General features: G+C 49.2%; 2 protein-coding genes across 4 annotated transcripts in view; one reads left to right on the forward strand and one right to left on the reverse strand.

Annotated features, from left to right (window-relative positions):
* SCNN1A (sodium channel epithelial 1 subunit alpha) overlaps positions 1–6,234 on the reverse strand; it is a 37,506-nt gene extending 31,272 nt beyond the window's left edge. The window contains exons 1-3 of one of the 3 annotated variants that reach the window (XM_049882260.1): positions 5,786–6,234; positions 3,619–5,176; positions 3,080–3,440 (exon numbers count right to left, since the gene is read on the reverse strand). In XM_049882260.1, the coding sequence (XP_049738217.1) occupies positions 3,080–3,435 (356 nt within the window). In that variant the 5' untranslated portion in view covers positions 3,436–3,440; positions 3,619–5,176; positions 5,786–6,234. Of the gene's footprint in view, positions 1–3,079; positions 3,441–3,618; positions 5,405–5,785 lie in introns of those variants that run through there. The other 2 variants (XM_049882262.1, XM_049882261.1) reach the window with 2 other exon arrangements.
* Positions 6,235–14,041: 7,807 nt separating this feature from the next.
* Positions 14,042–20,747, forward strand: LTBR (lymphotoxin beta receptor). Its single transcript, XM_049882263.1, is given in 11 exon segments — positions 14,042–14,400; positions 14,538–14,634; positions 14,952–15,077; positions 15,157–15,309; positions 15,684–15,780; positions 15,979–16,064; positions 18,248–18,355; positions 18,643–18,668; positions 19,271–19,496; positions 19,860–20,077; positions 20,079–20,747. Coding segments are annotated over 11 exon segments (1,383 nt in total). The 5' UTR covers positions 14,042–14,304; the 3' UTR covers positions 20,229–20,747.
* Positions 20,748–21,096: the final 349 nt, after the last annotated feature.

A 21,096-nucleotide genomic window follows, 5' to 3' on the forward strand; every position in this document is an offset into this window, starting at 1 on the left:
CTGAGACTATGGCCCTGGACGCCCTTTTAACTCAGAAGTGAAGCCACTCCCAAAGTTCACCCTTCAGCCGAAGAAGAGACAGGTCTATAAAACAAACAATAACACAAGTGAGGAATATGCTTCTTACTTCAATCACGTATATGAGGCCAAAAAGGCAACACCTGCCCGAAAGCAATGATGAGAATGCAGGAAGGGACAGGAATAATGGATGATGGAAATGGGGAATTGGGGTGTGGAAGAGGAGAATGTTGATACAACATGGGGATTGCAACCAATGTCACAAAATAATTTGTATATAAATTGTTGAATGAGAAAACAATTTGCTCTGTAAAGTTTCACCTGAAGTACACACACAAAAAAATGTTGTGAGGACTAAATAATTTAATCGCTATTACTAATTTCATTTATATTAATTTGTAAAAGTGTCTGGCATATATTAAGTACTATATAAGTGTCAGCTATTATTGTTGTTATTATTATTAGCTGTCTTTAATCAAATTCTTTCACCTTGCTGAGCCTCAATTTCTTTATCTCCAAAATGGAAATAATAATACCTGCCTGCATGGACTTGCCAGGATTAAATGAGATAAGGTTTCTATAGCACCCAGCACAGGGTCCAGCACATAGTAGGTGCTCAAATTTCCTTCCCCTGAGCTAGAGAGCCTTCCCTGATCACCCCTGTTCCGGGTGTTCACCCCATCCTAACTCCTGCAGCAGCCGTCTGTACCACCCAGGAACTCCAGCCTTTGCATAGGTAGGATTATTTCCATGTGGGTGTGGGGCTCCCCAACCTGCGAGTCCCTGGAGGCAGAGGCTAAGCCATTCACTCCCTGGGGCTCTTTCCTGGACCATCCAGGGGCCTGCACCCAGCAGAACCTTAGAAAACATGCCAGCTTCACCCTGTCCCTCTCCATCTCTCACGGACATCTCTTCAATCACAAATATTTATCGAGTGCCTGCTACACTCCCTGATGCCCCTTCCTCTATCCTGCCCCAGCTCCTGGTGGCTCAGGCCAGCCTGGTAGCCCACCATGGCCTGAGGGGATCAGGACGAGGAGGTGAAAAGGTTAGGGCAGGTGGGCTACAAAGGGCCAGAAAGAAGATGATCAAAGCCTGAGGGCATCCGGGGAACAGAAATAAGGCTGAGGAGAGGAGGCAAAGACAGCCTGAAATGAGATGTAACCAATATCTGATTGGAAATTTCATTTATTCCATGTTCCATGTCTTGGTATTAAAAACAGGCAGTGTTTGGGGATTAAGCAAACAGCGAATGAGTCACAGCTAGGTTACTTACTATCTCTGTGACCTTGTGACTTGTCTCTCTTTGCTGTAAAATAAGACTAATAGTACCTGCCTCGTAGGATTGTCATAAGAATTAAATGAGATACCTGTAGACACTTAGCAGTGTCTGGTGCACAGAGCAGTTTTTTAGTAAATTGCCCCTTCCCTGGACATTATATGGCAGCTAATCAATGAAATGACCCAACAGTTTTTTCTCTCCAGGATAAGACAACCCAACACTTATTAGTCCATGACATACCTTCGGACACATATAAATGTGGGTCTCCACCCACAACATTTGACCAATCTCAATCATCCATAATCATATACATATTGAATATGTGTGTTTGCACACATAAACGCTCATTCACACACACACTCACCCACTCACATACACAAGCACTCATACAGGTTCTCACACTCCTTGAAGGCAAAGGCTTTATAACGCACACCAATTCTATTGTACTTATCACGGTGTGCTGCATTGTACAGCTATGCCCATCTCGTCTTATTTTATCTTTCTGTCCCCAATGTCTAGAAGAGTACCCAGCCTTCAATAAAGATGTTGTTGTTAGCTGCCTTTGAGTCAGGGCCGACTCATGGCGACTCCGTGTGTTACAGAGTAGAAATGAGCTCCATCAGGTTTTCTTGGCTATAATCTTTACAGAAGCAGACCACCAGGCCTTCTCTTCCAAGGAGCTGCTGGGTGAGCTTGAACCACCAACCTTTCAGTTGGTAGCAAAGCACAAGCAGTTGTGCCACCAAGGGACCTTTCAATAAAGATAGTATGAACTATTAATGAATCTATTTTGCCAGGTGCCTAGTACTGTGTCTGGTTTGATACAAGTGTTCCCAAGGTGTGGCATGACTGAGTGAATACAACTAAAAGGTACATACAAACACGCAGCCCTGCCTGCCTCTCTTCTCCATGGTTACCACCCCCTTCAGCTTCCAAACCAAAAATTGGCAAAGCACAGTGATGAAACCCAAAACTTCAGGACACACCCAAGCAGTTAAACGTTAGGCACCTGGGCGGGTGAAGAGTGCAGCCCAGCAGGGATCACCTCCACAGCATTTTACCCTGGGTTGTTGGGGAGCAGCTTGACAGGAGACTGCTTTCTATCCTGCCCCCTTCTCCTTCTAGGTCTGTAACTCCCCTCCCCTCCGCTCCCCCAGCTTTAGGCCTCTTAGATTGCTTTGCAGCTCTAACTACTGCCACCCCACTTTGCTTTCTCCAAAACAAACTCCTCTTCTAAACAAAGACTGACCTGCTTGCTTCCACCATCCACCACCACAGCACCTGACGTGGCCTTACTTCCATTCACCTCACCTCACCTCACCTCACCTCACCTCACCTCACCTCACCTCACCTCACCTCACCTCACCTCACCTCAGCATCAGATTCTTCTGTTGCGGTTGAGGAGGTCTTGTTCTTTGCTCTCATTTGGCTCCAGGGAAGAGATGGGGCTGATCTCTACACTGCCCTTTTGGAAGGTATCAGCATCTTGACCTCATCAGTACTCCCTCCCACTTGCTGGAGAAGGGAAGGGAAGAGGGGTGCACTGTTGGACCAGCAGCCATACTTTAGAGAAACCCCCGGCACTAGGATGGCTCCATTGGGCAGAGACGCCAGTCCATCAGGCCAGGGGTTCCCAAAGGGAGGTCTATCTGGGGACAGGATCATTGGCTCCTACCCAGGGTTTAAGGCTTTGCCTACTCAATGAGCACCCCTGTGCCCTGACAGGGCAGCCAGGCCACCCCTCAAGGCACCAGGGAGGTGGCAGAGGGGCCAACTGACCTGTAGGGATTGATGGTACAGATAGTAACGGCTGGGAAGACAAGTTTGTCTGAGTTGAGGTTGATGTTGAGGCTGACAGGGTAGCTGAAGTACTCTCCGAACAGCAGGCCAAACTGCCAGTACATCATGCCGAAGGTGCAGAGCCAGAGCACAGCCCAGAAGGCCGTCTTCATGCGGTTGTGCTGGGAGCACACCAGGCGGATGGCACCATGGATGGTGGTGTTGCTGCAGAAGAACTGGAAGAGCTCTCGGTAGGAGCGGTGGAATTCAATCAGGGCCTCCTCCTCCTCCGTGGGCTGCTCTGGGGCTGCAGGTTCAGGGCCCAGCCCCTGCTCCTCACGTTCGTTCCCCTTCATGAGCCCTTGGGAGGGACAAGGAGGGCAAGGGTAAGGATCAGGGCTAAGCCCTGGGCTCTGGGTCCCCACCCCCATCACCGCCTTGAACTCAAAGTGAAGCTGCCCTTGGCCATGCCCATTTCCTACTCTGAGCCTGCTTTCTCCCACCCCTCCCTCCCTCCATATTCCTAGGAGCCAGGTGACCTGCTGGAGTCTGGGCCAGAAGGGCTGGAGCTGGGCTTCCCTGAAGTGGCCTCTCTTCTGCTTCCCTGATAAGGCCGCCGTTTTGGTTTCTGTCCTAGCACGTCCCTCTCTGTTTCCACAATAGTCAGTCTCTGCTCTTCTTAGTCACTTTCTTTGGTCTTCTTCCCTCCAGGGTCTCTGGGACTTAGCTCCTCTCTCTCTCTGCCTTCTGGTTCTCTTTGGGTGTCTTTCTCAGCTCTCTTCTTGCTTGTCTCTTCTTTCAGTGTGCTCTCTGATTCTGCCTCTCTCCCTCTTCCTCCTCTTCTTTCCGCTATCAGTTTGGGCTCTGTCCTCTTGTCTCTAGCCCTGTCCCCTGGGCTGTGTCCTGACTCCCTCTCCACCCAGGGACGCAGAGCTCCAAGAGCTCTGGGCTGTCTCCTGCTCTGCAATCCTAGGTTGTGGCTGGACTGGGACTGGTTCCTTTCCAGTTGAATCTGGCAGCTAAGCCTCTCCTCCCCCTCACCTGACAGGTGCAGTTGCCTGGCCTGGGAGCCCGCCCACCCTGCTTGCCCGCCCAGGGATGGAAGTGACAGAAGCCTCATTAGCATCTCAATTAAATGAGGAGGGCAGTGGGAGGGGCCAAGGAGGAGTCTGAGCTGGCAGTTCTCCAAAGGGAGAAGGGCCCTGAGGGCAGGTAAGCCAGGGAGCACTAGCCAGGTGGGAGAGGTTCTGAAAAAGAGTCTGGACTGGGGGGGTTGATGGGGAGCTGACAGTAAGGAGACTGGGAGACAGAATGGCAGGTGAGGGTCAGAGATCTTGAACAAGGAGAAGGACACTGAACACAAAGCCAGAAGGGCAAAACAAGGGAAAGGAGGATCCAGGAAGAGTGAGAGGAGGGTAGGAAGCCAGAACTGGGAAGGCAGAAAAGGGGAGGTAGATGGAGGTGGACGGGGCGAGGACTGAGGGAGAGGGATGGTGGAGGGGTACAAACAGAGACAGAGAGGAGGGTGAGAGGAGAGAGCCAGGAAGGAGAGCAAGGGGAGGGAGCCCTAGTGGGCTTCCAGAATCCCGCCCTCATGGGAATCTCTCCAAGGGCACCCATGGGTTAGCCACACCTCCAGGTCTGGGAGAGGAAGAAGAAGGTTCTACACAGGTTCCTCCCTGCTCAAGAGAGTGGGAACATGTCCTGGCTCAACCTGACACTCAGGCTCAGGGGGAGCACCCCTCTGCCTCTTCCTCCCGGTCCACCCTCTTCCTTCCTGACTCCTCACACCACCGCCTCCTTGTCCAAGCCAGGGAGGGGCCCAGGTGAAGCTGGGGGCTGGGCGGGGCCCAGGGACATTCTGTTCTTTTTTACACAATTAGCTGCCAGGTCAGGAATGCGTAATGTCCCCTGTTGTGGTCACGGGGTTGTAGGAATGTGGGCACAGAGAAGAGCTCCAGGGCCAGTCAGGGCACTGTGGGCACAGGCTAGAGCCCAGGGAGAGGCAGGGCCAGCAGACACTGACAGCCGGCAGGGATGTGGTCAGCACTGGGTGGCAGGAGGGAGGCAGTGGGCATGCTGAAGTCTTCACCAGCCCTGGAAGGAAGGAGAAGCTAATTGGTAGGGGCTGTGTTTTTCCTCCAAAATCTCTCCCCCAAACTTCATGCAGCAAGAGGATACCAAGTGAAGTGCCAAAGGGGTGAGCAAGTAGACGGGGAAGGGTTAGAAAATCAGGCCCCAAAAGAGGGCCCAAGGAGACACAGGAGAGTCGTGCACACAGCCCAGGCCCTGCATGTGATGGCAGGGGTCCACCATGCGTGTGGACGCACACTGGAGCAGCAGGCCTGGGCGTCCCTACGCGGACGTGCAGACACAAGCCTGCTGAGCACTGATACAGACTTGTGGAAGGAGATAGGCCTGTAAATGCACACCTGCACTGTAATAAGATAAGGACCCTGGTGGCAAAGATAAGAACAAAGTGCTATAGGAGCATGGGGGAGGGGAGGAAGGGCTCACTCTGAGAAGACTCAGGAAGACTTCCCAGGGAAATTGACAACTCAGCTGGATCTTGAAGAATAAGGAGTTTCCCAGGCCAAGAAGAGGGAAGAAGGTATTCCGGGCTCAGGGTACATACAACCCAGTCTTGTGGCTTCTTAAAGTGAAAGCTGATGTCAACCATGAGTTTAAGCTTAGTCCAGTGCTTACCTTGACACCTGTTTATGATACTGACTCTGGGGAGGGAAAGGCTGGCTTTTTCTTCATTTTCCAGAGGAAGAAAAGGATCCTCAGCAAGGATAAGCTGGTTTTACTGAGGTCACGAAATAGCAGAGTTAAAAACAGAGTTCAGAATTCCTCTTCTCCATCTGGGATGATCTACTTCATGGTTTTGCCATTTACTTCCCAGACAAACAGTGAATCAGGGGACCTGCTTCTGAGTGCCAGGAAAGGTCCACACCCTCACACCCACACAGAGTCCATGAATTTATCAGCTCTCTGGGTCCTGATGATCTTCCTCGTTCTATGAAAAGCTCTCTACATTTCCCCCACCTACCCCAAGGGACCCAGATACTCTAGAAGCTCCCATCTCCCTTGAATCAGGCCCTTAAACTAGGGACGACCAACCCACCTACCTACCGAAAGGGTATGTAGCTCCCTGACTGTTTAATCACAAAGGTTCTGAGAAGCACCTCCCTGACTTTTCTATTTGCTAGCTGGTGCTTGAAATCCAACCACTGGCTTACGGCTGCGTGGCAAATAGTTTTCACCTCAAGGGTTCTGCAAGAAGAATCATAAGGCCTGGTGTGGGCTCAGCTGGAGAATGCATGAAGACCTGGTACTGCCTTTAGGGGGACAAGAGTGGCAGCTTAATCTTAGACACCACAGTATTCTAGATCTGGAATGGGCTTGAGCAAGCTGGTTGTCAAAAGAAAAACAGGGGTCAGAGACCTACACTTTTGTCACAGGTCCATTTTAAATATTTTTTAAAGTATGGAAATAATGCCCAAATACATTTCTGTTGCAATACAATTTTTCAACAATACAGAAGTCCCCTTTGTCCTATTCCATTCCCACTTCTCTGCCCAGGGGTCATTGTGACTTGTGTACCCATCTATTTATTTTTGTGTGCCTTTATATACTTACATGTATTTTTTTTAAACAATATTTTATTATGTTTTCAGTGAAAGTTTACACAGCAGTTTAGGTTTCCATTCAACAATTTCTACACAAGTTGTTCAGTGACATTAGTTACATTCTTCATAACACGTGAACATTCTCATTATTTCCATTCTGGTTGTTCCATTTCCATTAATGTAGTTTCCCCGCCCCTTTACATTCTCATCTTTGTTTTAAAGTAATTGTTGACCATTTGGTCTTATACACATGATTTTTTTTTTATCATTTATCATTTATTTTATTTTTTTCTTTCATTGTACTTTAGATGAAGGTTTACAGAACAAACTAGTTTCTAATCAAACAGTACACACACTGTTCTATGACATTGGTTAACACCACCACCACATGTCAAAACTCCCCCTTCTTAACCCTGGGTTCCCTATTACTAGCTTTCCTGTTCCCTCCTGCCTTCCAGTCCCTGACCCAGGGTTGGTGCGCCCCTTTAGTCTTGTTTTGTTCCTTGGGCCTGTTCAATCTTTGGCTGAAGGGTGAACTTCAGGAGTGACCTCACTACTGAGCTGAAAGAGTGTCCAGGGGCCATACTCTCAGGGTTTCTCCAGTCTCTGTCAGGCCGGAAAGTCTGGTCTTTCTTTTTGAGTTAGAATTTTGTTCTATATTTTTCTCCAGCTCTGTCCAGGACCCTCTATTGTGATCCCTGTCAGAGCAGTCAGTGGTGGTAGCCATCTCAGGGCAACAGTCTCAGGGAGTCTCTAGTCTTAACCAGTCCAGTAAGTCTGGTCTTTTTGTTTTTGTTTTTTTTTTTTTAAAGAATTTGACGTTCTGTTCCACATTTTTCTCCCATTCTATCAGGGTCCATCTATCATGGCTCTGATTAAAACGGTTGGTAGTGGTAGCCAAGCACCATCTAGCTCTTCTGGTGTCAGGGTAGATGAGGCCATGGTTCATGTTGACTATTTGTCCTGTAGACTAGTTTCCTTTTTGAGTCTTTGGTTTCCTTCTTTCTCTTCTGCTCTGGACGAGTAAAGACCAATAACTGTATCTTAGATTATATGTATTTTTTAAAAACAAAACATATAGTGTTTTTCCCCCTATAAGTGGGACCATGTATAGGTATTATTCTGACTTCCATTTTTGCTTTTAAACTATATGACTTTGGAAAAGGCACTTTACCAAAGTGCCTCAGTCCTCTCACAGAAAAAATGAAAGGGTAGGAGAGGGTGGGTAGGACAGTCCATGTGGTCACAAAGGGCCTTCCCAGCTTTAAGAGTCACCCAGGAGTTAGGACAGGGCCCGACTGAGAACTCAGCCTCCCCTTTCCAAGCTTAGTCCCACTTCTATGACCTCCAGAGAAGGCCAGTCTTGTTCTGCGGGGGCCAGGGCCTTGTAGACCTTGCCTCAAAAAGATATTCTCCCCTCAGAGCTCCCCTCAGCCTCTCCTAGAGCCTCAGCCCTTCCTTCTAACCCAGGGCTGCCTTCTCCCTCCCAACTTTAGCCATCCTCAAGCCCTGTGGTGTGACTGTGAAATGCACAAGGGCTACAGAAAGAGAAGTGAAACAAGAGGGTCTGCTGTTGAATGAGTGCTATGAGTTACTGCCCCTTGCTCTCCTGGGAGCAGGAGATGATAGATTTCATCACTTTCTCCTCCATGCTCCCATAGAGAGACCCACGTTTGTAACTCTGTTGAGGCACTTATCCTGGGGTGTGTTTATATATGTGTGGATCACAATATGAAGTCCCTGAGAGCAGGGACCAGGCTTATTCATCCAGGTGACCCCAGTGTCTAGTGTTCACTGTTTGTTGATCTGTTCTACAGAAGACAGCAGATGTGCTGAGAAAGCATCCCCCAAACATCAAATGTCCTAATTTCCTCTGTTGTTTTTGTTAGGTGCCATCAAATTGGTTCCGACTCATAGCAACCCATGTGACAGAGTAGAACTGCCTATAGGGTTTTCTTGGCTGTCGCCTTTACAAAAGCCTATTGCTGGGGCTTTCTACCTGGAGACATTGGATGGGTTCAAATTGTCAACCCTTTGGTTAACAGTCAAGCCTTAACCATTTGTGCCACAAGGACTCCTTTAATTCCATCTAATAACCCATTAATTTGTGATCCATTAGTTTATCTAACTGTCCTTCAAACTTTTTCCTTTTAAGCCTTTATCCCCTCTAGGATAAAAATGAGTTAGTCAGTTAAATGCAGTCCTTTATGCTCATTACTTCAAGCTAGCAAGGCTCTCTATCTGGGCTTCTCATTGTGGAAAATGGTGGTCCCCTTGTCTGCACTAATATAGTATGAATTTCTCTTTAACCTGATATGATATACCAGAAAATCTTTCCCTGACACTCTTAGTCCAGTCACCTGGCAGCATGTTCAGAAGCTCACTATTAAAAGCTTACTCCTTTGGGTTAAAACAGGGTTTTTAACTTTGGCACTATTAACATTTTGGGCCAGATAATTTTTTGTTGTTGGAGACCGTCCTGTGCATTGTAGAATGTTTAGCAGCATCCCTAGCCCCTAACTACTAGATGCCATTAGCACCATTCCTCCGTCAGTTGTCCGGTCATGTCAATGAAAAATGTCTCCAGACACTGCCAAATGTCATTTGGGGGTCAAAATCACCCCTAGTTAAGAACAAATGGGTTGAGACATTGTCCCCAGTGAAAATGCAAACACCCATAAAAAGGGCAACCCTCATCAGTCACGTACTTCTTCGTGTTTACCAGACCCTTCCCAAGGGTACAAATTGGCTGAGAGCAGTTTGGAGGAGAGAATGAAAGAGTATTTAGAAGAATCCATTCCTGCTGACCACTCCCTTATTCATGCACCTGTGGGAAGAAGCATCTGTCAGCAATCCCCTCTGATGAAGAAGACCTGGGAGAGAAGCCCCCTCCCACATTCTAGGATTCTCTGCAGCAGTCTGGGTCTGGTGTTGCCCAGTGGAACTCAATAAAACTTAAGGACATGGAAGGAAAGAAGCAAAGACAACGCCCTGCCCACAAAGAATCTTATCCATGTGAGCCTCCCTTCATCATCCTGGAGAAAATTGGGTAGGCATTATAACAATCATTTACTGATAGTACTTATCAATCATGGTCCAGCCAGGAAATAGGAAACACTCTAAGTCATTCAAACAAAAGAAATTTAACACAGGGAACTGGTACATAAGTGATGGAAGAGGTGAGAGGCCAACGGGGCGGTGGGGGGGGGTGAGGTTACCATCTCTAAGGCTGGAGAGACAAGGCTCCAGGACTATTTGACAGAAACTAACTAAATCGTGGGGACTGCTTGATAGAAGAATTATGGCGAAAGGAGGAAACACAATCTCAGCAAGAGATACGAGAAAGCACAGTTATTACTGTTAGCTGCCATCAAGTCTCGTAGTGACCCCATGTGAACTGCTCCATAGTGTTTTCAAAGCTGTGACCTTTCAGAAGCAGCTCAGTAGGCCTATCTTCTCAGGATGGGTTCGAACTGCCAACACTTCGACTAGTAGTTAAGAGCTTAACATTTGCATGACCCAGAGACTCCGTAGCAAATAGAGATGGGGAGAAATAGCCTGGTCTCTTCCTCTTCTCACCTGCCTATCTTCTACCAGTGCCTCCTATTAGTTGAAACTACCCAGAAGCCAGAGGGAAAAGGAGTCTGGGAAATGTAGTTTCCAGTGATACAGGGCAGAGCAGGGGAAGGGCAGAGAATAGATCTCCTAGCAAACCAGCAGTCGACCGCACAAAAGAGTGAAGGGGCCAGGATTAAAACCCAAATATTAGGTTTCTTTCCTTAGGACCTAGAGAGCCCCTGAGGGCTAAAGAAACAGCATGGGACTGGCAGCAGAAAGAAGAATACAGTTCAGCTAGCTGGGGTTAAAAAGGATCTGAGGCGGTTGTTACCTGTGAAGTAGGTAACTAGGAAGAGCATAAAGGGAACTTTTGGGGGTGCAGGAAATGTTCTGAGTGGGATACATGGTATTATGGACTGAATCATGTCACCAAAAAATATGTATTGAAAACCTAACCCTATTCAAGCTGGATTCAGAAGAGGAAATGGAACGAGGGGTATCATTGCTGATGTCAGATGGAACTTGGGTGAAAGCAGAGAATACCCGAAAGATATTTACCTGCGTTTTATTGACTATGCAAAGGCATTTGATTGTGTGGATCATAACAAATTATGGCTAAAATTGCAAAGAATTCCAGAACACTTAATTGTGCTCATGAAGAACCTGTACATAGACCAAGAGGCAGTTGTTTGAACAGAACAAGTCGATACTGTATGGTTTAAAATCAGAAAAGGTATGTATCAGGATTGTATCCTTTCACCATACTTCTTCAATTTGTATGCTGAGCAAATAATCCTAGAGGCCAGACTATAGGAAGAACAGGGCATCAGGCCTGGAGGAAGATTCATTAACAATCTGTGATATGCAGATGACACAACCTGAAAGCAAAGAGGACTTACTGATGAAGATCAAAGACTACAGCCTTCAGTATGGATTACACCTCAACATAAAGGAAATAAAAATCCTCACAACTGGACCAATAAGCAACATCATGGTAAATGGAGAAAAGATTGAAGTTGTCAAGGATTTCATTTTACTTGGATCCACAACCAACACCCATGGAAGCAGCAGTCAAGAAATCAAACAATGTATTGAATTGGGCGAATCTGCTGCAAAAGACCTCTTTAAAGTATTCAAAAGCAAAGATGTCATTTTGAGAACTAAGGTGTGCAGGACCTAAGCCATGATATTTTCAGTCCCCTCACATGCATTCAAAAGCTGGACAATGAATAAGGAAGACCAAAGAAGAATTAATGCCTTTGAATTATGGTGTTGGTGAAGAATATTGAATATACCATGCACTGCCAGAAGAACAAACAAATCTGTCTTGGAAGAAGTATAGTCAGAATTCTCTGTAGAAGTGAGGATACTTTGGACATGTTATCAGAAGGGACCAGCCCCTGGAGAAGGACATCAGCTTGGTAACGTAAAGGATCAGCAAAAAAGATGAAGACCCTCAACGAGATGGATTGACACAGTGGCTGCAACAATGGGCTCAAACATAGCAACAACTGTGAGGATAGAACAGCACCAGGCAGTGTTTCCTTCTGTTCTACAAAGGGTTGCAAAGAGTTGGAACTGACTTGACAGTGCCCAACAACAATACCTATGGATAAGGAGCCCTGGTGGTACAGTGGTTAAGCGATTGGCTGCTAAGCAAAAGATCAGCAGTTACAACTCACCAGCTGCTCTGCAGGAGAAAGATGTGGCAGTCTGCTTCCATAAAGATTAAACCCACAGACTTGGAAACCCTATGGGGCATTTCTACCCTGTCCTATATGGTCCCTATGAGTCAGAATTGACAGTAGTGGGTTTGGTTTTGGGTTTTTATACCTATGGATGTAATCCCATTTGGAAATAAGGTTTTCTTTGTTATGTTAACAAAGCCATATCAGTGTAGGGTGTGTCTTAAACCCAATCACTTTTGAACTATTGAAAGAGTAGATTAGGCACAAAGAGAAGCAAGCACAAATGGGGGAAAGATACCTGCAGTGTGGAGATCACCAAGGAACCAAGGAATGCTGGGGCTAGAGAAGCTGAGAGAAGGATTTTGCCCCAGAATGAACAGAGAGCGAAACTTCCACTAGAGCCAGTGCCCTGAATTTGGACTTCTGGCCTCCTAAACTGTGAGAAAATATTTCTGTCCATTAAAGCCTTCCACTTGTAGTATTTCTGTAACAGTAGCACTCGGAAACTAAGACACATGGAAATACACAAAAGTGAAAATGTATTGATCTGTGCATATAAAATTAATGTGCTTATGCGTTTCACTGTATATATGTTATACTTTGATCATTCAAGGTTTAAGGGAAAAAAAATCCCTGTCTTTTAAAGAAAAATCCTGAAATATTTTCAAACGAAATGATATCGTTTCTGCAATATGCTTCAAAATAATGAAGGGGGGGTTAAGGGAAGCAAAAGAGATATGCAGGAAATAAGGATGAATGCTGAACAAAGTCCTACAAGGAGGGCATTTTGTGCCCAGGTGACCTATCTTGAGGGTATGTTTCCCCTTATCCCAAGGGAGACACATGAGTCATAGAGAGGCAGCTAGAATGAGTTGGGAACCAGAAATCAGGAGACTTGGCCTCTAGGCTGGCTCTGCCATGTCTATGAGACCTGGCAAAATGTCATTCATTTATCCATTTATTTCATAAATATGTATTGAGTGCCTGGTATGTACCATCCTCTGCGCTAAGCACTGGGAACCCAGGTGTAAAGATTCAGTCCAGGCTTTGCAGAGCTCCCAGCCTGGTGGGGATGTGGACAGTAAGCGGCAGGTTACAGAGAACAGTCTGCCTGAAGGCTGTGCTGGCTAGGAGAGAGGATGTTTCCCAGAGCATGAGTGAATCCTCAGGAAAGGTGGGAGTGACCCAGGAGTGCAGAACCTCAGAGGCCAGGTAAACAGGCAGAAGGAGAACAACTGCAAAGAGCTCCATAGGGCTGTTAACAGGTTGAAGGAAAATGGTAGGAAGAAAGAGGGCAGGCACCTGACTAAGCCACTCTGGAATCCTGGTCTCCTCTACATGGCACCCTGGGCCTCAGTCTTCATTCTTAAGGTGAGGGGCTAGACTGTGTAGGGTCTCAGGTCCCTGCCAATTCAAAGGGATTCAAAGGCTCATTGGTGAGGAAGCTGGGACTGAGGATTTCAGCTGCCTACCTACCTCCCCTACTCATGGGGAACTGGGTCTACACATCCTCCCCATTCTCTCACTGGAAGGGAGGGCCCCTGTGGGCAGGGGAACAGTGACCAGTGCCCACTAATGTGTGGATTGAGTTGGTTTCAGGCAGGGGGGAGGGCTGGGAAACAGGTCTGGCCCGACTGGCTTATTATCCCTCTGTGCTTGTCTTCAAGGGAGGAAGACAGCCTCCCAGGCTGCCAACTGGGACTTCTTGTTCCCAAATGCAGTGTCTGAACGTCGGTCTGTGGGTGTCCGTTTGGTGCACTCTCCATGTTTCTCAGTCCCAGGCCCATCTTTGTCAGATCTGGCCCTTTGCGCCCAGGTGTCCACTGCTCTGTTTCCAACTCCATCTGTTCCCTGGTCAGCTCTGCCCCAGGGGCCCCCTCTGAGGCCTGTCTAAGGGCTGTCCCCTGGCTCTGCTGCCCCCTTCCCACCAGCTGCACCTGGCCTGTCTCCGCAGCCTCCTCTTCGGGTCAGGCTTCCGAAGAAGGGAGGCGGCCCCGGTTCCGGCGACGCTGCCCTCACATGCTTTCCCGGCCGCCTCCCCTCCCGGCTGCGTCGAGCAGCCAAGCCTGTTCCTCTTCCCGATTGCGACAGGCCGGACTCAGCTCCCAGCGCTCCCTGTCCCCGCCCCGCGGCCGGCTCACTCCACTCCCACTTCCTGAGCCCAGCGGCGGAGCCCTGGAGCCCAGGCCCGGCCGCTCCCGGCCCCCGGGGGCACGTCGGCCCCAGAGTCCTGAGTCCCGTCCCAGCCCCAGGGCTTGGGAAGCTGCCGCCACCACTGCCTAGGACTTCCCGGCCCCTCACCTTCCTCCCAGGCCTCCGCGTCTGGCTGATCGGCCAACTGGCCGCCATGCGCCTGCCTTGGGCCGCCTCCCCCCGCGGCCTGGCCTGGGGGCCACTCGTGCTGGGACTCTGCGGGATCCTGGCAGCATCCCAGCCCCAACTGGTGAGGGGGCGTTCGGATGGGGCCAGGGTGGGTGAGGGTAGGGAATAGGGGGCTACGCTAGCCTTTCTGTAATTCCTCTGTCCTCCCAAACTGGCCTCTAAATTCTTCTCCCCCTACCTCCACTGCCCCTCGTGAAGGTGCCCCCATACCACTGGGAGAACCAGACCTGCCAGGACCAGGAAAAGGAGTTCTACCAGCCCAGTCATCAGGTCTGCTGCTCCAGGTGTCCCCCAGGTGAGATGCAATGGCTGGGGGAAGCCTGGAACAGGGAGATGGGTTACAGGGGGCTCCAACCCCCTCACTGCTGGTCTCCCAGGAACATCAGCTGGCAGAGACAGTGAGAATCACTGGCCATCCTTCATAGGTAGGCAACAAGATTTGCCATCTACACCCGGCCCCTCGCTAAGTGTTTATCTCACTGAGTGTAGCTGGAAAACTATCCAGGAGGAGGCCCAGAGAGGCTGAGGGACAACCCTGAGGTCACACAGCAAGTGGTAGAGGTGAGAGTGGAATCCTGGTCTCCTGACACTCCTGCCCCACTTGCACCCTAGGCACTTACGTCACAGTTCAGTGTAGCCGTAGCCAGGACACAGCTTGCTCCCCGTGCGCCAAAAATACCTACAATGAGCACTGGAACTACCTCATCAAATGCCAGCTGTGCCGCCCCTGTGACCCGGGTAAGTAGGAGGTGCCTGGGGAGGGCTGGGATCTCCGGGAGCACAGGCCCTCTGCTGAGCTTTCTTGTCTCCCCACCAGTGATGGGCTTCGAGGAGATCAAGCCTTGCACTAGGATACAGGAGACCCAGTGCCGCTGTCAGTCAGGAATGTTCTGCGCCCAGTGGGATTCCGAGTGTACACACTGTGAGCCACTCTCTAACTGCCCGCCTGGCACTGAAGCTGAGCTTAAAGGTCAGAAGGTCACTGAGGGCAGAGGGCAAGAAGGAAGCTATCTTGAGTGGGAGCAGGGAGCATGGTACTGTGCCCATGGTGATGCCCCAGGTAGTTCTCTTTGGCATAAAATGCTTCTTCTCACTTCATGGGAGAAGGTCACAGAAGAGTTTGCAGAGAAATGGAACTGGGATAGGTGCAGGTGCTCAGGAGGGGCTCCTGTCAGCCCTGGGGAAGCTTGGGCAAATGGTAGGCATTTGGGGATGGGTCAAAGATCGGGGTGGGTGAGAGCTACAGAAGAGGGTGGACGGGTAAGGAGGAACCCATCCAGTGGGCATAAAGGGAGATTCCCTTCTGCCCACTCACCCTGGCCAGCCCTGCCTTTCTCTTGCCAGGTGAAGACAGGGAGACTGATAACAACTGTGTTCCCTGCAAGGCGGGGCACTTCCAGAACACCTCCTCCCCCATTGCCCGCTGCCAGCCCCACACGAGGTTGAGTATGCCCCTGCCCCTTCTCCCTTACCTCCTCCGACCCCCAAGAAGCCCCACCTGTTTACCTTCTCCCCACCCCTGCCCCCAACACTTGACCCCTCGGCTTACCTTGTCACTTCCAGTCCCCTATGCCCACTTGAGTTGAGGCACTGGTAAACAGGAGCATAAAGAGGTCATGGGCTTCTTTTCCCTCCATAGGTGTGAGGAGCAGGGGCTGGTGGAGGCAGCTCCAGGCACTGCTGAGAATGACACTAGCTGCAGGAATCCATCAAAGCCACGGCCAGGTGAGGGGCCAGGGCTAAGGGGCACAAGGGCAGTCCAGTTTGGAAAAATACTTTTACTTCTTTCAGTCTTTAACTCTCCTCATTTAAAAAAAAAATGAGGAAAAGATGAATCCTTCCTTCCCAAGATTGAGGGCAAGAAGAAAAGTTCCTTAAAGAGAAATCGTTGAGAATATCTAGGATAGTTTAAATAAACACACACACATGCACACACGTACACACATACACACACTTCTAAAGTTATGTATAATACATAAACCCGTTGCTGTCAAGTCAATTCTGACTCATAGCAACCCTATAGGACTGCCTATAGAACTGCCCCATATGGTTTCCAAGGAGCGCCTGGTGGGTTCGAACTGCCGACCTTATGGTTAGCAGCTGTAGCCGTTAACCACTATGCCACCAGGGTTTCCATATATATCACTTATAAACTACATATAATATCATGCCAAAAGACACTCCCACACTGAGATGTAATTATAACTGATTATTATCATTTTGGGACACACTATCATATATAACCCATTCACTGGATTCAATACCTCTTTATTAAACTGCGTACTTTCATTGTTATAGAGATCTCACCTTTGACTCTGTGTTGGTTATTTCTGTAAACTGACTGGTTTCCTAGCCAAGTAGATGATTTCAGGATGTTTCTAATCTAATGACTGTAATCATTATTAATTGGGCAGAGTTTACTTTATTAACTTTTTTAAATTGCCAAATATTCATAATCGCAGCTTCCATTTATGGAGAACTGTTGTGTCAGGTACTCTGTGAAATACTTTACATTCGCTGTTACTCCTCTTACTAATCCTTTTAAGTGGGACCTATTATTATCCTCATTGACCAGATGAGCAAACTGAGACTCAGAGGTTAAGTGACTTGTCCAGGATCACCCAGGTGGTAACTGGTGTTACTAAGACGGTACTCAGGTCTTTCTTACTCCAAGCCCAAACTGTAGTGCTTGCTCACTATAGAAAATTCAGATAAGCAAAATTAAAAATCACCACAGTACCACCACCTAGCACATGTACTCTTAAAATTTTGCTGTACTATATCCTCCCAGACATTATTCTATGCATGTCAACACATTTTTAAGTGGGATCATTTTAGTGCTTTGTATAAACAGATTTTTCATTCAGCAGTGTATCATAAATATTTTTCGTGTCCTCTTATAGTTTTTCACTACCCATCAAAAACTACTAACATTTTAGAGCTGGAATTCTAGAGAATATGTAAGCTAATCCCTCATTTTGTATATGAAAAACCTGATGCCTAGGGATGCAAAGTGACTTAAAAAGTTACACAGCTGGGCAGGAACCCAGGAGTCCTGATTCCTAGTCCAATTTCCTCCCGTGCCTCCCATTTTGTTCCCCTTTGGGCCACGGATTTAGGTGGACCAGAAAGGGTAAAACTCCTAATATGCCAATGTCCAAGTCCTCCTAATTTTCTCCAGGGTGGTTGGTGGGAATTATTGACTCCATGCTATAGGTGGCAGTGCTGACGCCCACAGAAGGACAGAAATTATCCACTGCTACAATCAGGGCCTGAGAAATTGAACTCCCAGCCTCCCCATCTCGGGTCCTCCTAGAGCCTGCCCTGAGCAAGGGGATAAAACTCTTGCAACCCCAACTCTCCCCAGCAGCCATGGGCAGAGTTCAGGAACAAGGTTCCCACCCCTGGAAACACTCGCACGAATAAAGAAGGACAACCCCAAATCCTTCCACAGAGGCCCCTCTGGAAGATATCAAGTCCATAGACATGTTGCTCTACTCTGTGGCCTGAGTCTGTTTACAACCCCGAGCTCCACCCTTCCTGTACTGTCTCCCGCCCCCACTTCCAGGCCTTCAAAACCAGCTGCACAAGCTCCTGTCCCTCACCCACAAGACTGCCCCAGCCCCTGGTCCCTAGGCAGGAGGGCGCCTGCGCCACCCCCAACATCTCCAGGATGGAGTCTCTTCTGGCTGTCAGATGGTCTCCACAAGTCTGATTAGTTCACCTTCTCTATAATTTAAGGGAAGTTTCTCTAATTCTGCCTCTAGGAACTGCAGTGGGGCTAGAAGAAAAAAAAACTGCTCCCCCTTTCTCTGTCTGGGTTGTCCAGAGAACTGGAAAACTCTTCCTTAACTCCTCCCCTGCCTTTCTCGGTGTTATCATCCCCTCTTGTGTCTGCATCCCGGCAGGAACTATGTTGGTGCTGGCCGTCCTGCTGCCACTCGTCTCCCTCCTGCTCCTCACCACCATCCTCGCCTGCACCTGGAAGAGCCACCCCTCTCTCTGCAGAAAGCTGGGTAGGAAGTAGCCAGTTGCAGGCAGGGGCAGGCTGGGCCCTGTCCCCATATGGATGGCCTGGGAGGAAGGAGGGAATAGTCAACTTCCCTGGTGCCAACTCTTCTGCCCCTCCCACACCCTCAAGACTCCCTGTTCCTGCCCCCAACACAGACATTATCATCATCTTCATCCAGCCCCTCATTCTGGGACCTTCTGGGACCCCAGGGTAGGGGTGGAGTGTGGAGAGTGAAAGGCTGGGATCCAAGGCTTGCCGGAAGTGCTACACTCATTTCATTTTCCATTGCAGGATCCCTGCTCAAGAGGCATCCAGAGGTAATGGGGGCAGCTGAGAAGGCAGCAAGGAGGGGCAAAGGGTGACAGGGGGAGCAAGGTGGAAGAAGGCAGAGGAAGGCAGGGAGAATGCAGACTTCATCTGTTCAACATTCATTCATTCAACTAATAATTTATTGAGCATACCATGTGCCAGGCACTGTTCTAGGCACTGGGGATACAGCAGGGAGCAAAACAAACTACTTGCCTTCCTGTAGTTTACATTCCAGTGAAACAAGAATAAAGTTAAACAAATACATATATATGTGTATGTATATACATATATACACATATAGTGGTGATAATTGCTAAATAAAGCAAGGTAGGAAATGGGGAGTGACAGTGGCAGACGATAGGATATGTTATTTTAGAGTGGACAGGGAAGGCCTCTCTGATAAGCTGATATTTGAGCGGAGACCTGAAGAAGTGAGGGAGCCAGCCATGAGGATATCTGGGGGTAAAGTGCAAAGGCCCTGGGGCAGAGAGCACAGTGAGGGGCAGAGGAGGGCAATGAGCTACCTAAGCATAGGGTAGGGTGTGGGAATTAAAGAAAGATGGCACCTGGGGCCCATGTCAGTGGTTGGTTCTCTGCCTCTCTCCTGCAGGGAGCGGAACCCAGTGCTGATGCAAGCTGGGAGCCTCAGAGAACCAACCCACATTTCCCTGACTTGGTAGAGCCACTTCTGTCCAACTCTGGAGACTTGCCCCCAGCCTCCGCTGGGCACCCAACAACCCCAGGGTTGGAGGAGGAGGTGCTACAACAGCGGAGTCCTCCGGGTCAGGCCAGGGAGCTCGAGGCTGAGCTCGGGGATCAGGGCCCGGTGGCCCACGGTGAGCCTGGGGCAGGCTGGCAATGGGAAGGGGGTGTGCGGAAGGATGGGGAGGGAGGGATGGGTGGCAGGGAGAGAGAGTATGGGGCAGACAGAAAGGAAAAGACTAAAACAGGCAAGACAGAGACCCTGACCGCCAGCCAGTGTCACACAGCTAGAGAGAAGGGAAGAGACCCAAAAACCCAGAAACAGAAAAATACAGACCTAAAGAAACCAACAGCAATGGCAGAGAGGACAAGGAGGGAGGGGGAGAAGGCTGAAGAATAAGGGCATGCAGGACACTGGGGGCCTGATGTTGGGGGTCACACAGGGCTTCTTCCTTAGCGACCCCTCAGCCCCTCTCACTCTGCCTCCCTTCCCACAGGTACCAACGGTATTCATGTTACCGGCGGGTCTATGACTGTCACTGGCAACATCTACATCTACAATGGGCCGGTACTTGGGGGAGCACGGGGCCCTGGAGACCCCCCAGCTCCCCCAGAGCCTCCATACCCCATTCCAGAAGAGGGTCCCCCTGGCCCTCCTGGCCTCTCTACCCCCCACCAAGAAGATGGTAAAGCTTGGCACCTGGCTGAGACGGAGACACTGGGGTGCCACGCCCTCTAACAGGGTTAAGGGGCCAAATTGTCACTCATGCTTGATGGTGTCTGGGAAAAGAAGAAGAAAGGAGGCAAGGGCACCTTGTCCTCTGAGGCTGGCCTCCCTACACAGGATTCAGAGGGAACCTGCGTAGGGCCCATGAGAGGCAGAGTCCTGCAGGGCCAGGCCTCAGACACTCTCAAGAGTGGTGCCAGACACTGGCTGGGACTCTCACCACCGCCTGGCAAACCTGAGCCCTCACTGCAGACCCACCTGCCCACTGGGCTGCACCAGCTCAGCTTCAGGCCCTGACAGGGCAGATGTGCCAACTGCTGCCACATGGCACTCTACACCCTAAGCACGGAGGCCAGAGCATGGTCACTTGCAAGGACATCACCAGGACCTTTAAAGGATTTGTGGTGCTCATCCCCAAGCTTCAGAGGCCCCGCGATGGCCCACACTGTGCGTGGACTGAGGTACCCCTGATATGGAGGGGCGGGTATATGGAGGACCACCACTGCTGGCCCCCTGGAGGAGAGGAAAGGGAATCATTAAAAAAACTGGGGGGTTGGGGTAGGGTTACTCCAGGAGAGTTTTGTAGGGGGAGGAAATGGCGAGTGTATTTATAAATTGTAACTACATGCAAATAAAGAGGAGCTTGTGACCCAGATAATTTATCTTCCTGAGATTTATGTAGAAACACTATTCTACTGGGGCAATGTGAAAGGCAAAGTTCAAGACATTAAAATATAATCCAACAAAGGCATTTCTATGAGGGACTGGTACATGTACTTCAGGTAATAATATTGGCTGTTGATAACTGGCAATGTGCCAGGCAGTGTTTTAAATGCATTACAATATTAATTTATTTAATCTTCACAACAACCCCATGAGGTAGATGGTATTGTTATTCCCATTTTGTAGATGAGGAAACTGAGGCACAGGAGGGTAAGTAACTTGCCCAACTCAGCTGCAAATGGCAAAGCTGGGATCTGATTCCAGAGGACTCTTGGATAAAAATC

Source organism: Elephas maximus, chromosome 4 (genome assembly GCF_024166365.1).
Source record: "Elephas maximus indicus isolate mEleMax1 chromosome 4, mEleMax1 primary haplotype, whole genome shotgun sequence".
Lineage (NCBI taxonomy): Eukaryota > Metazoa > Chordata > Mammalia > Proboscidea > Elephantidae > Elephas > Elephas maximus.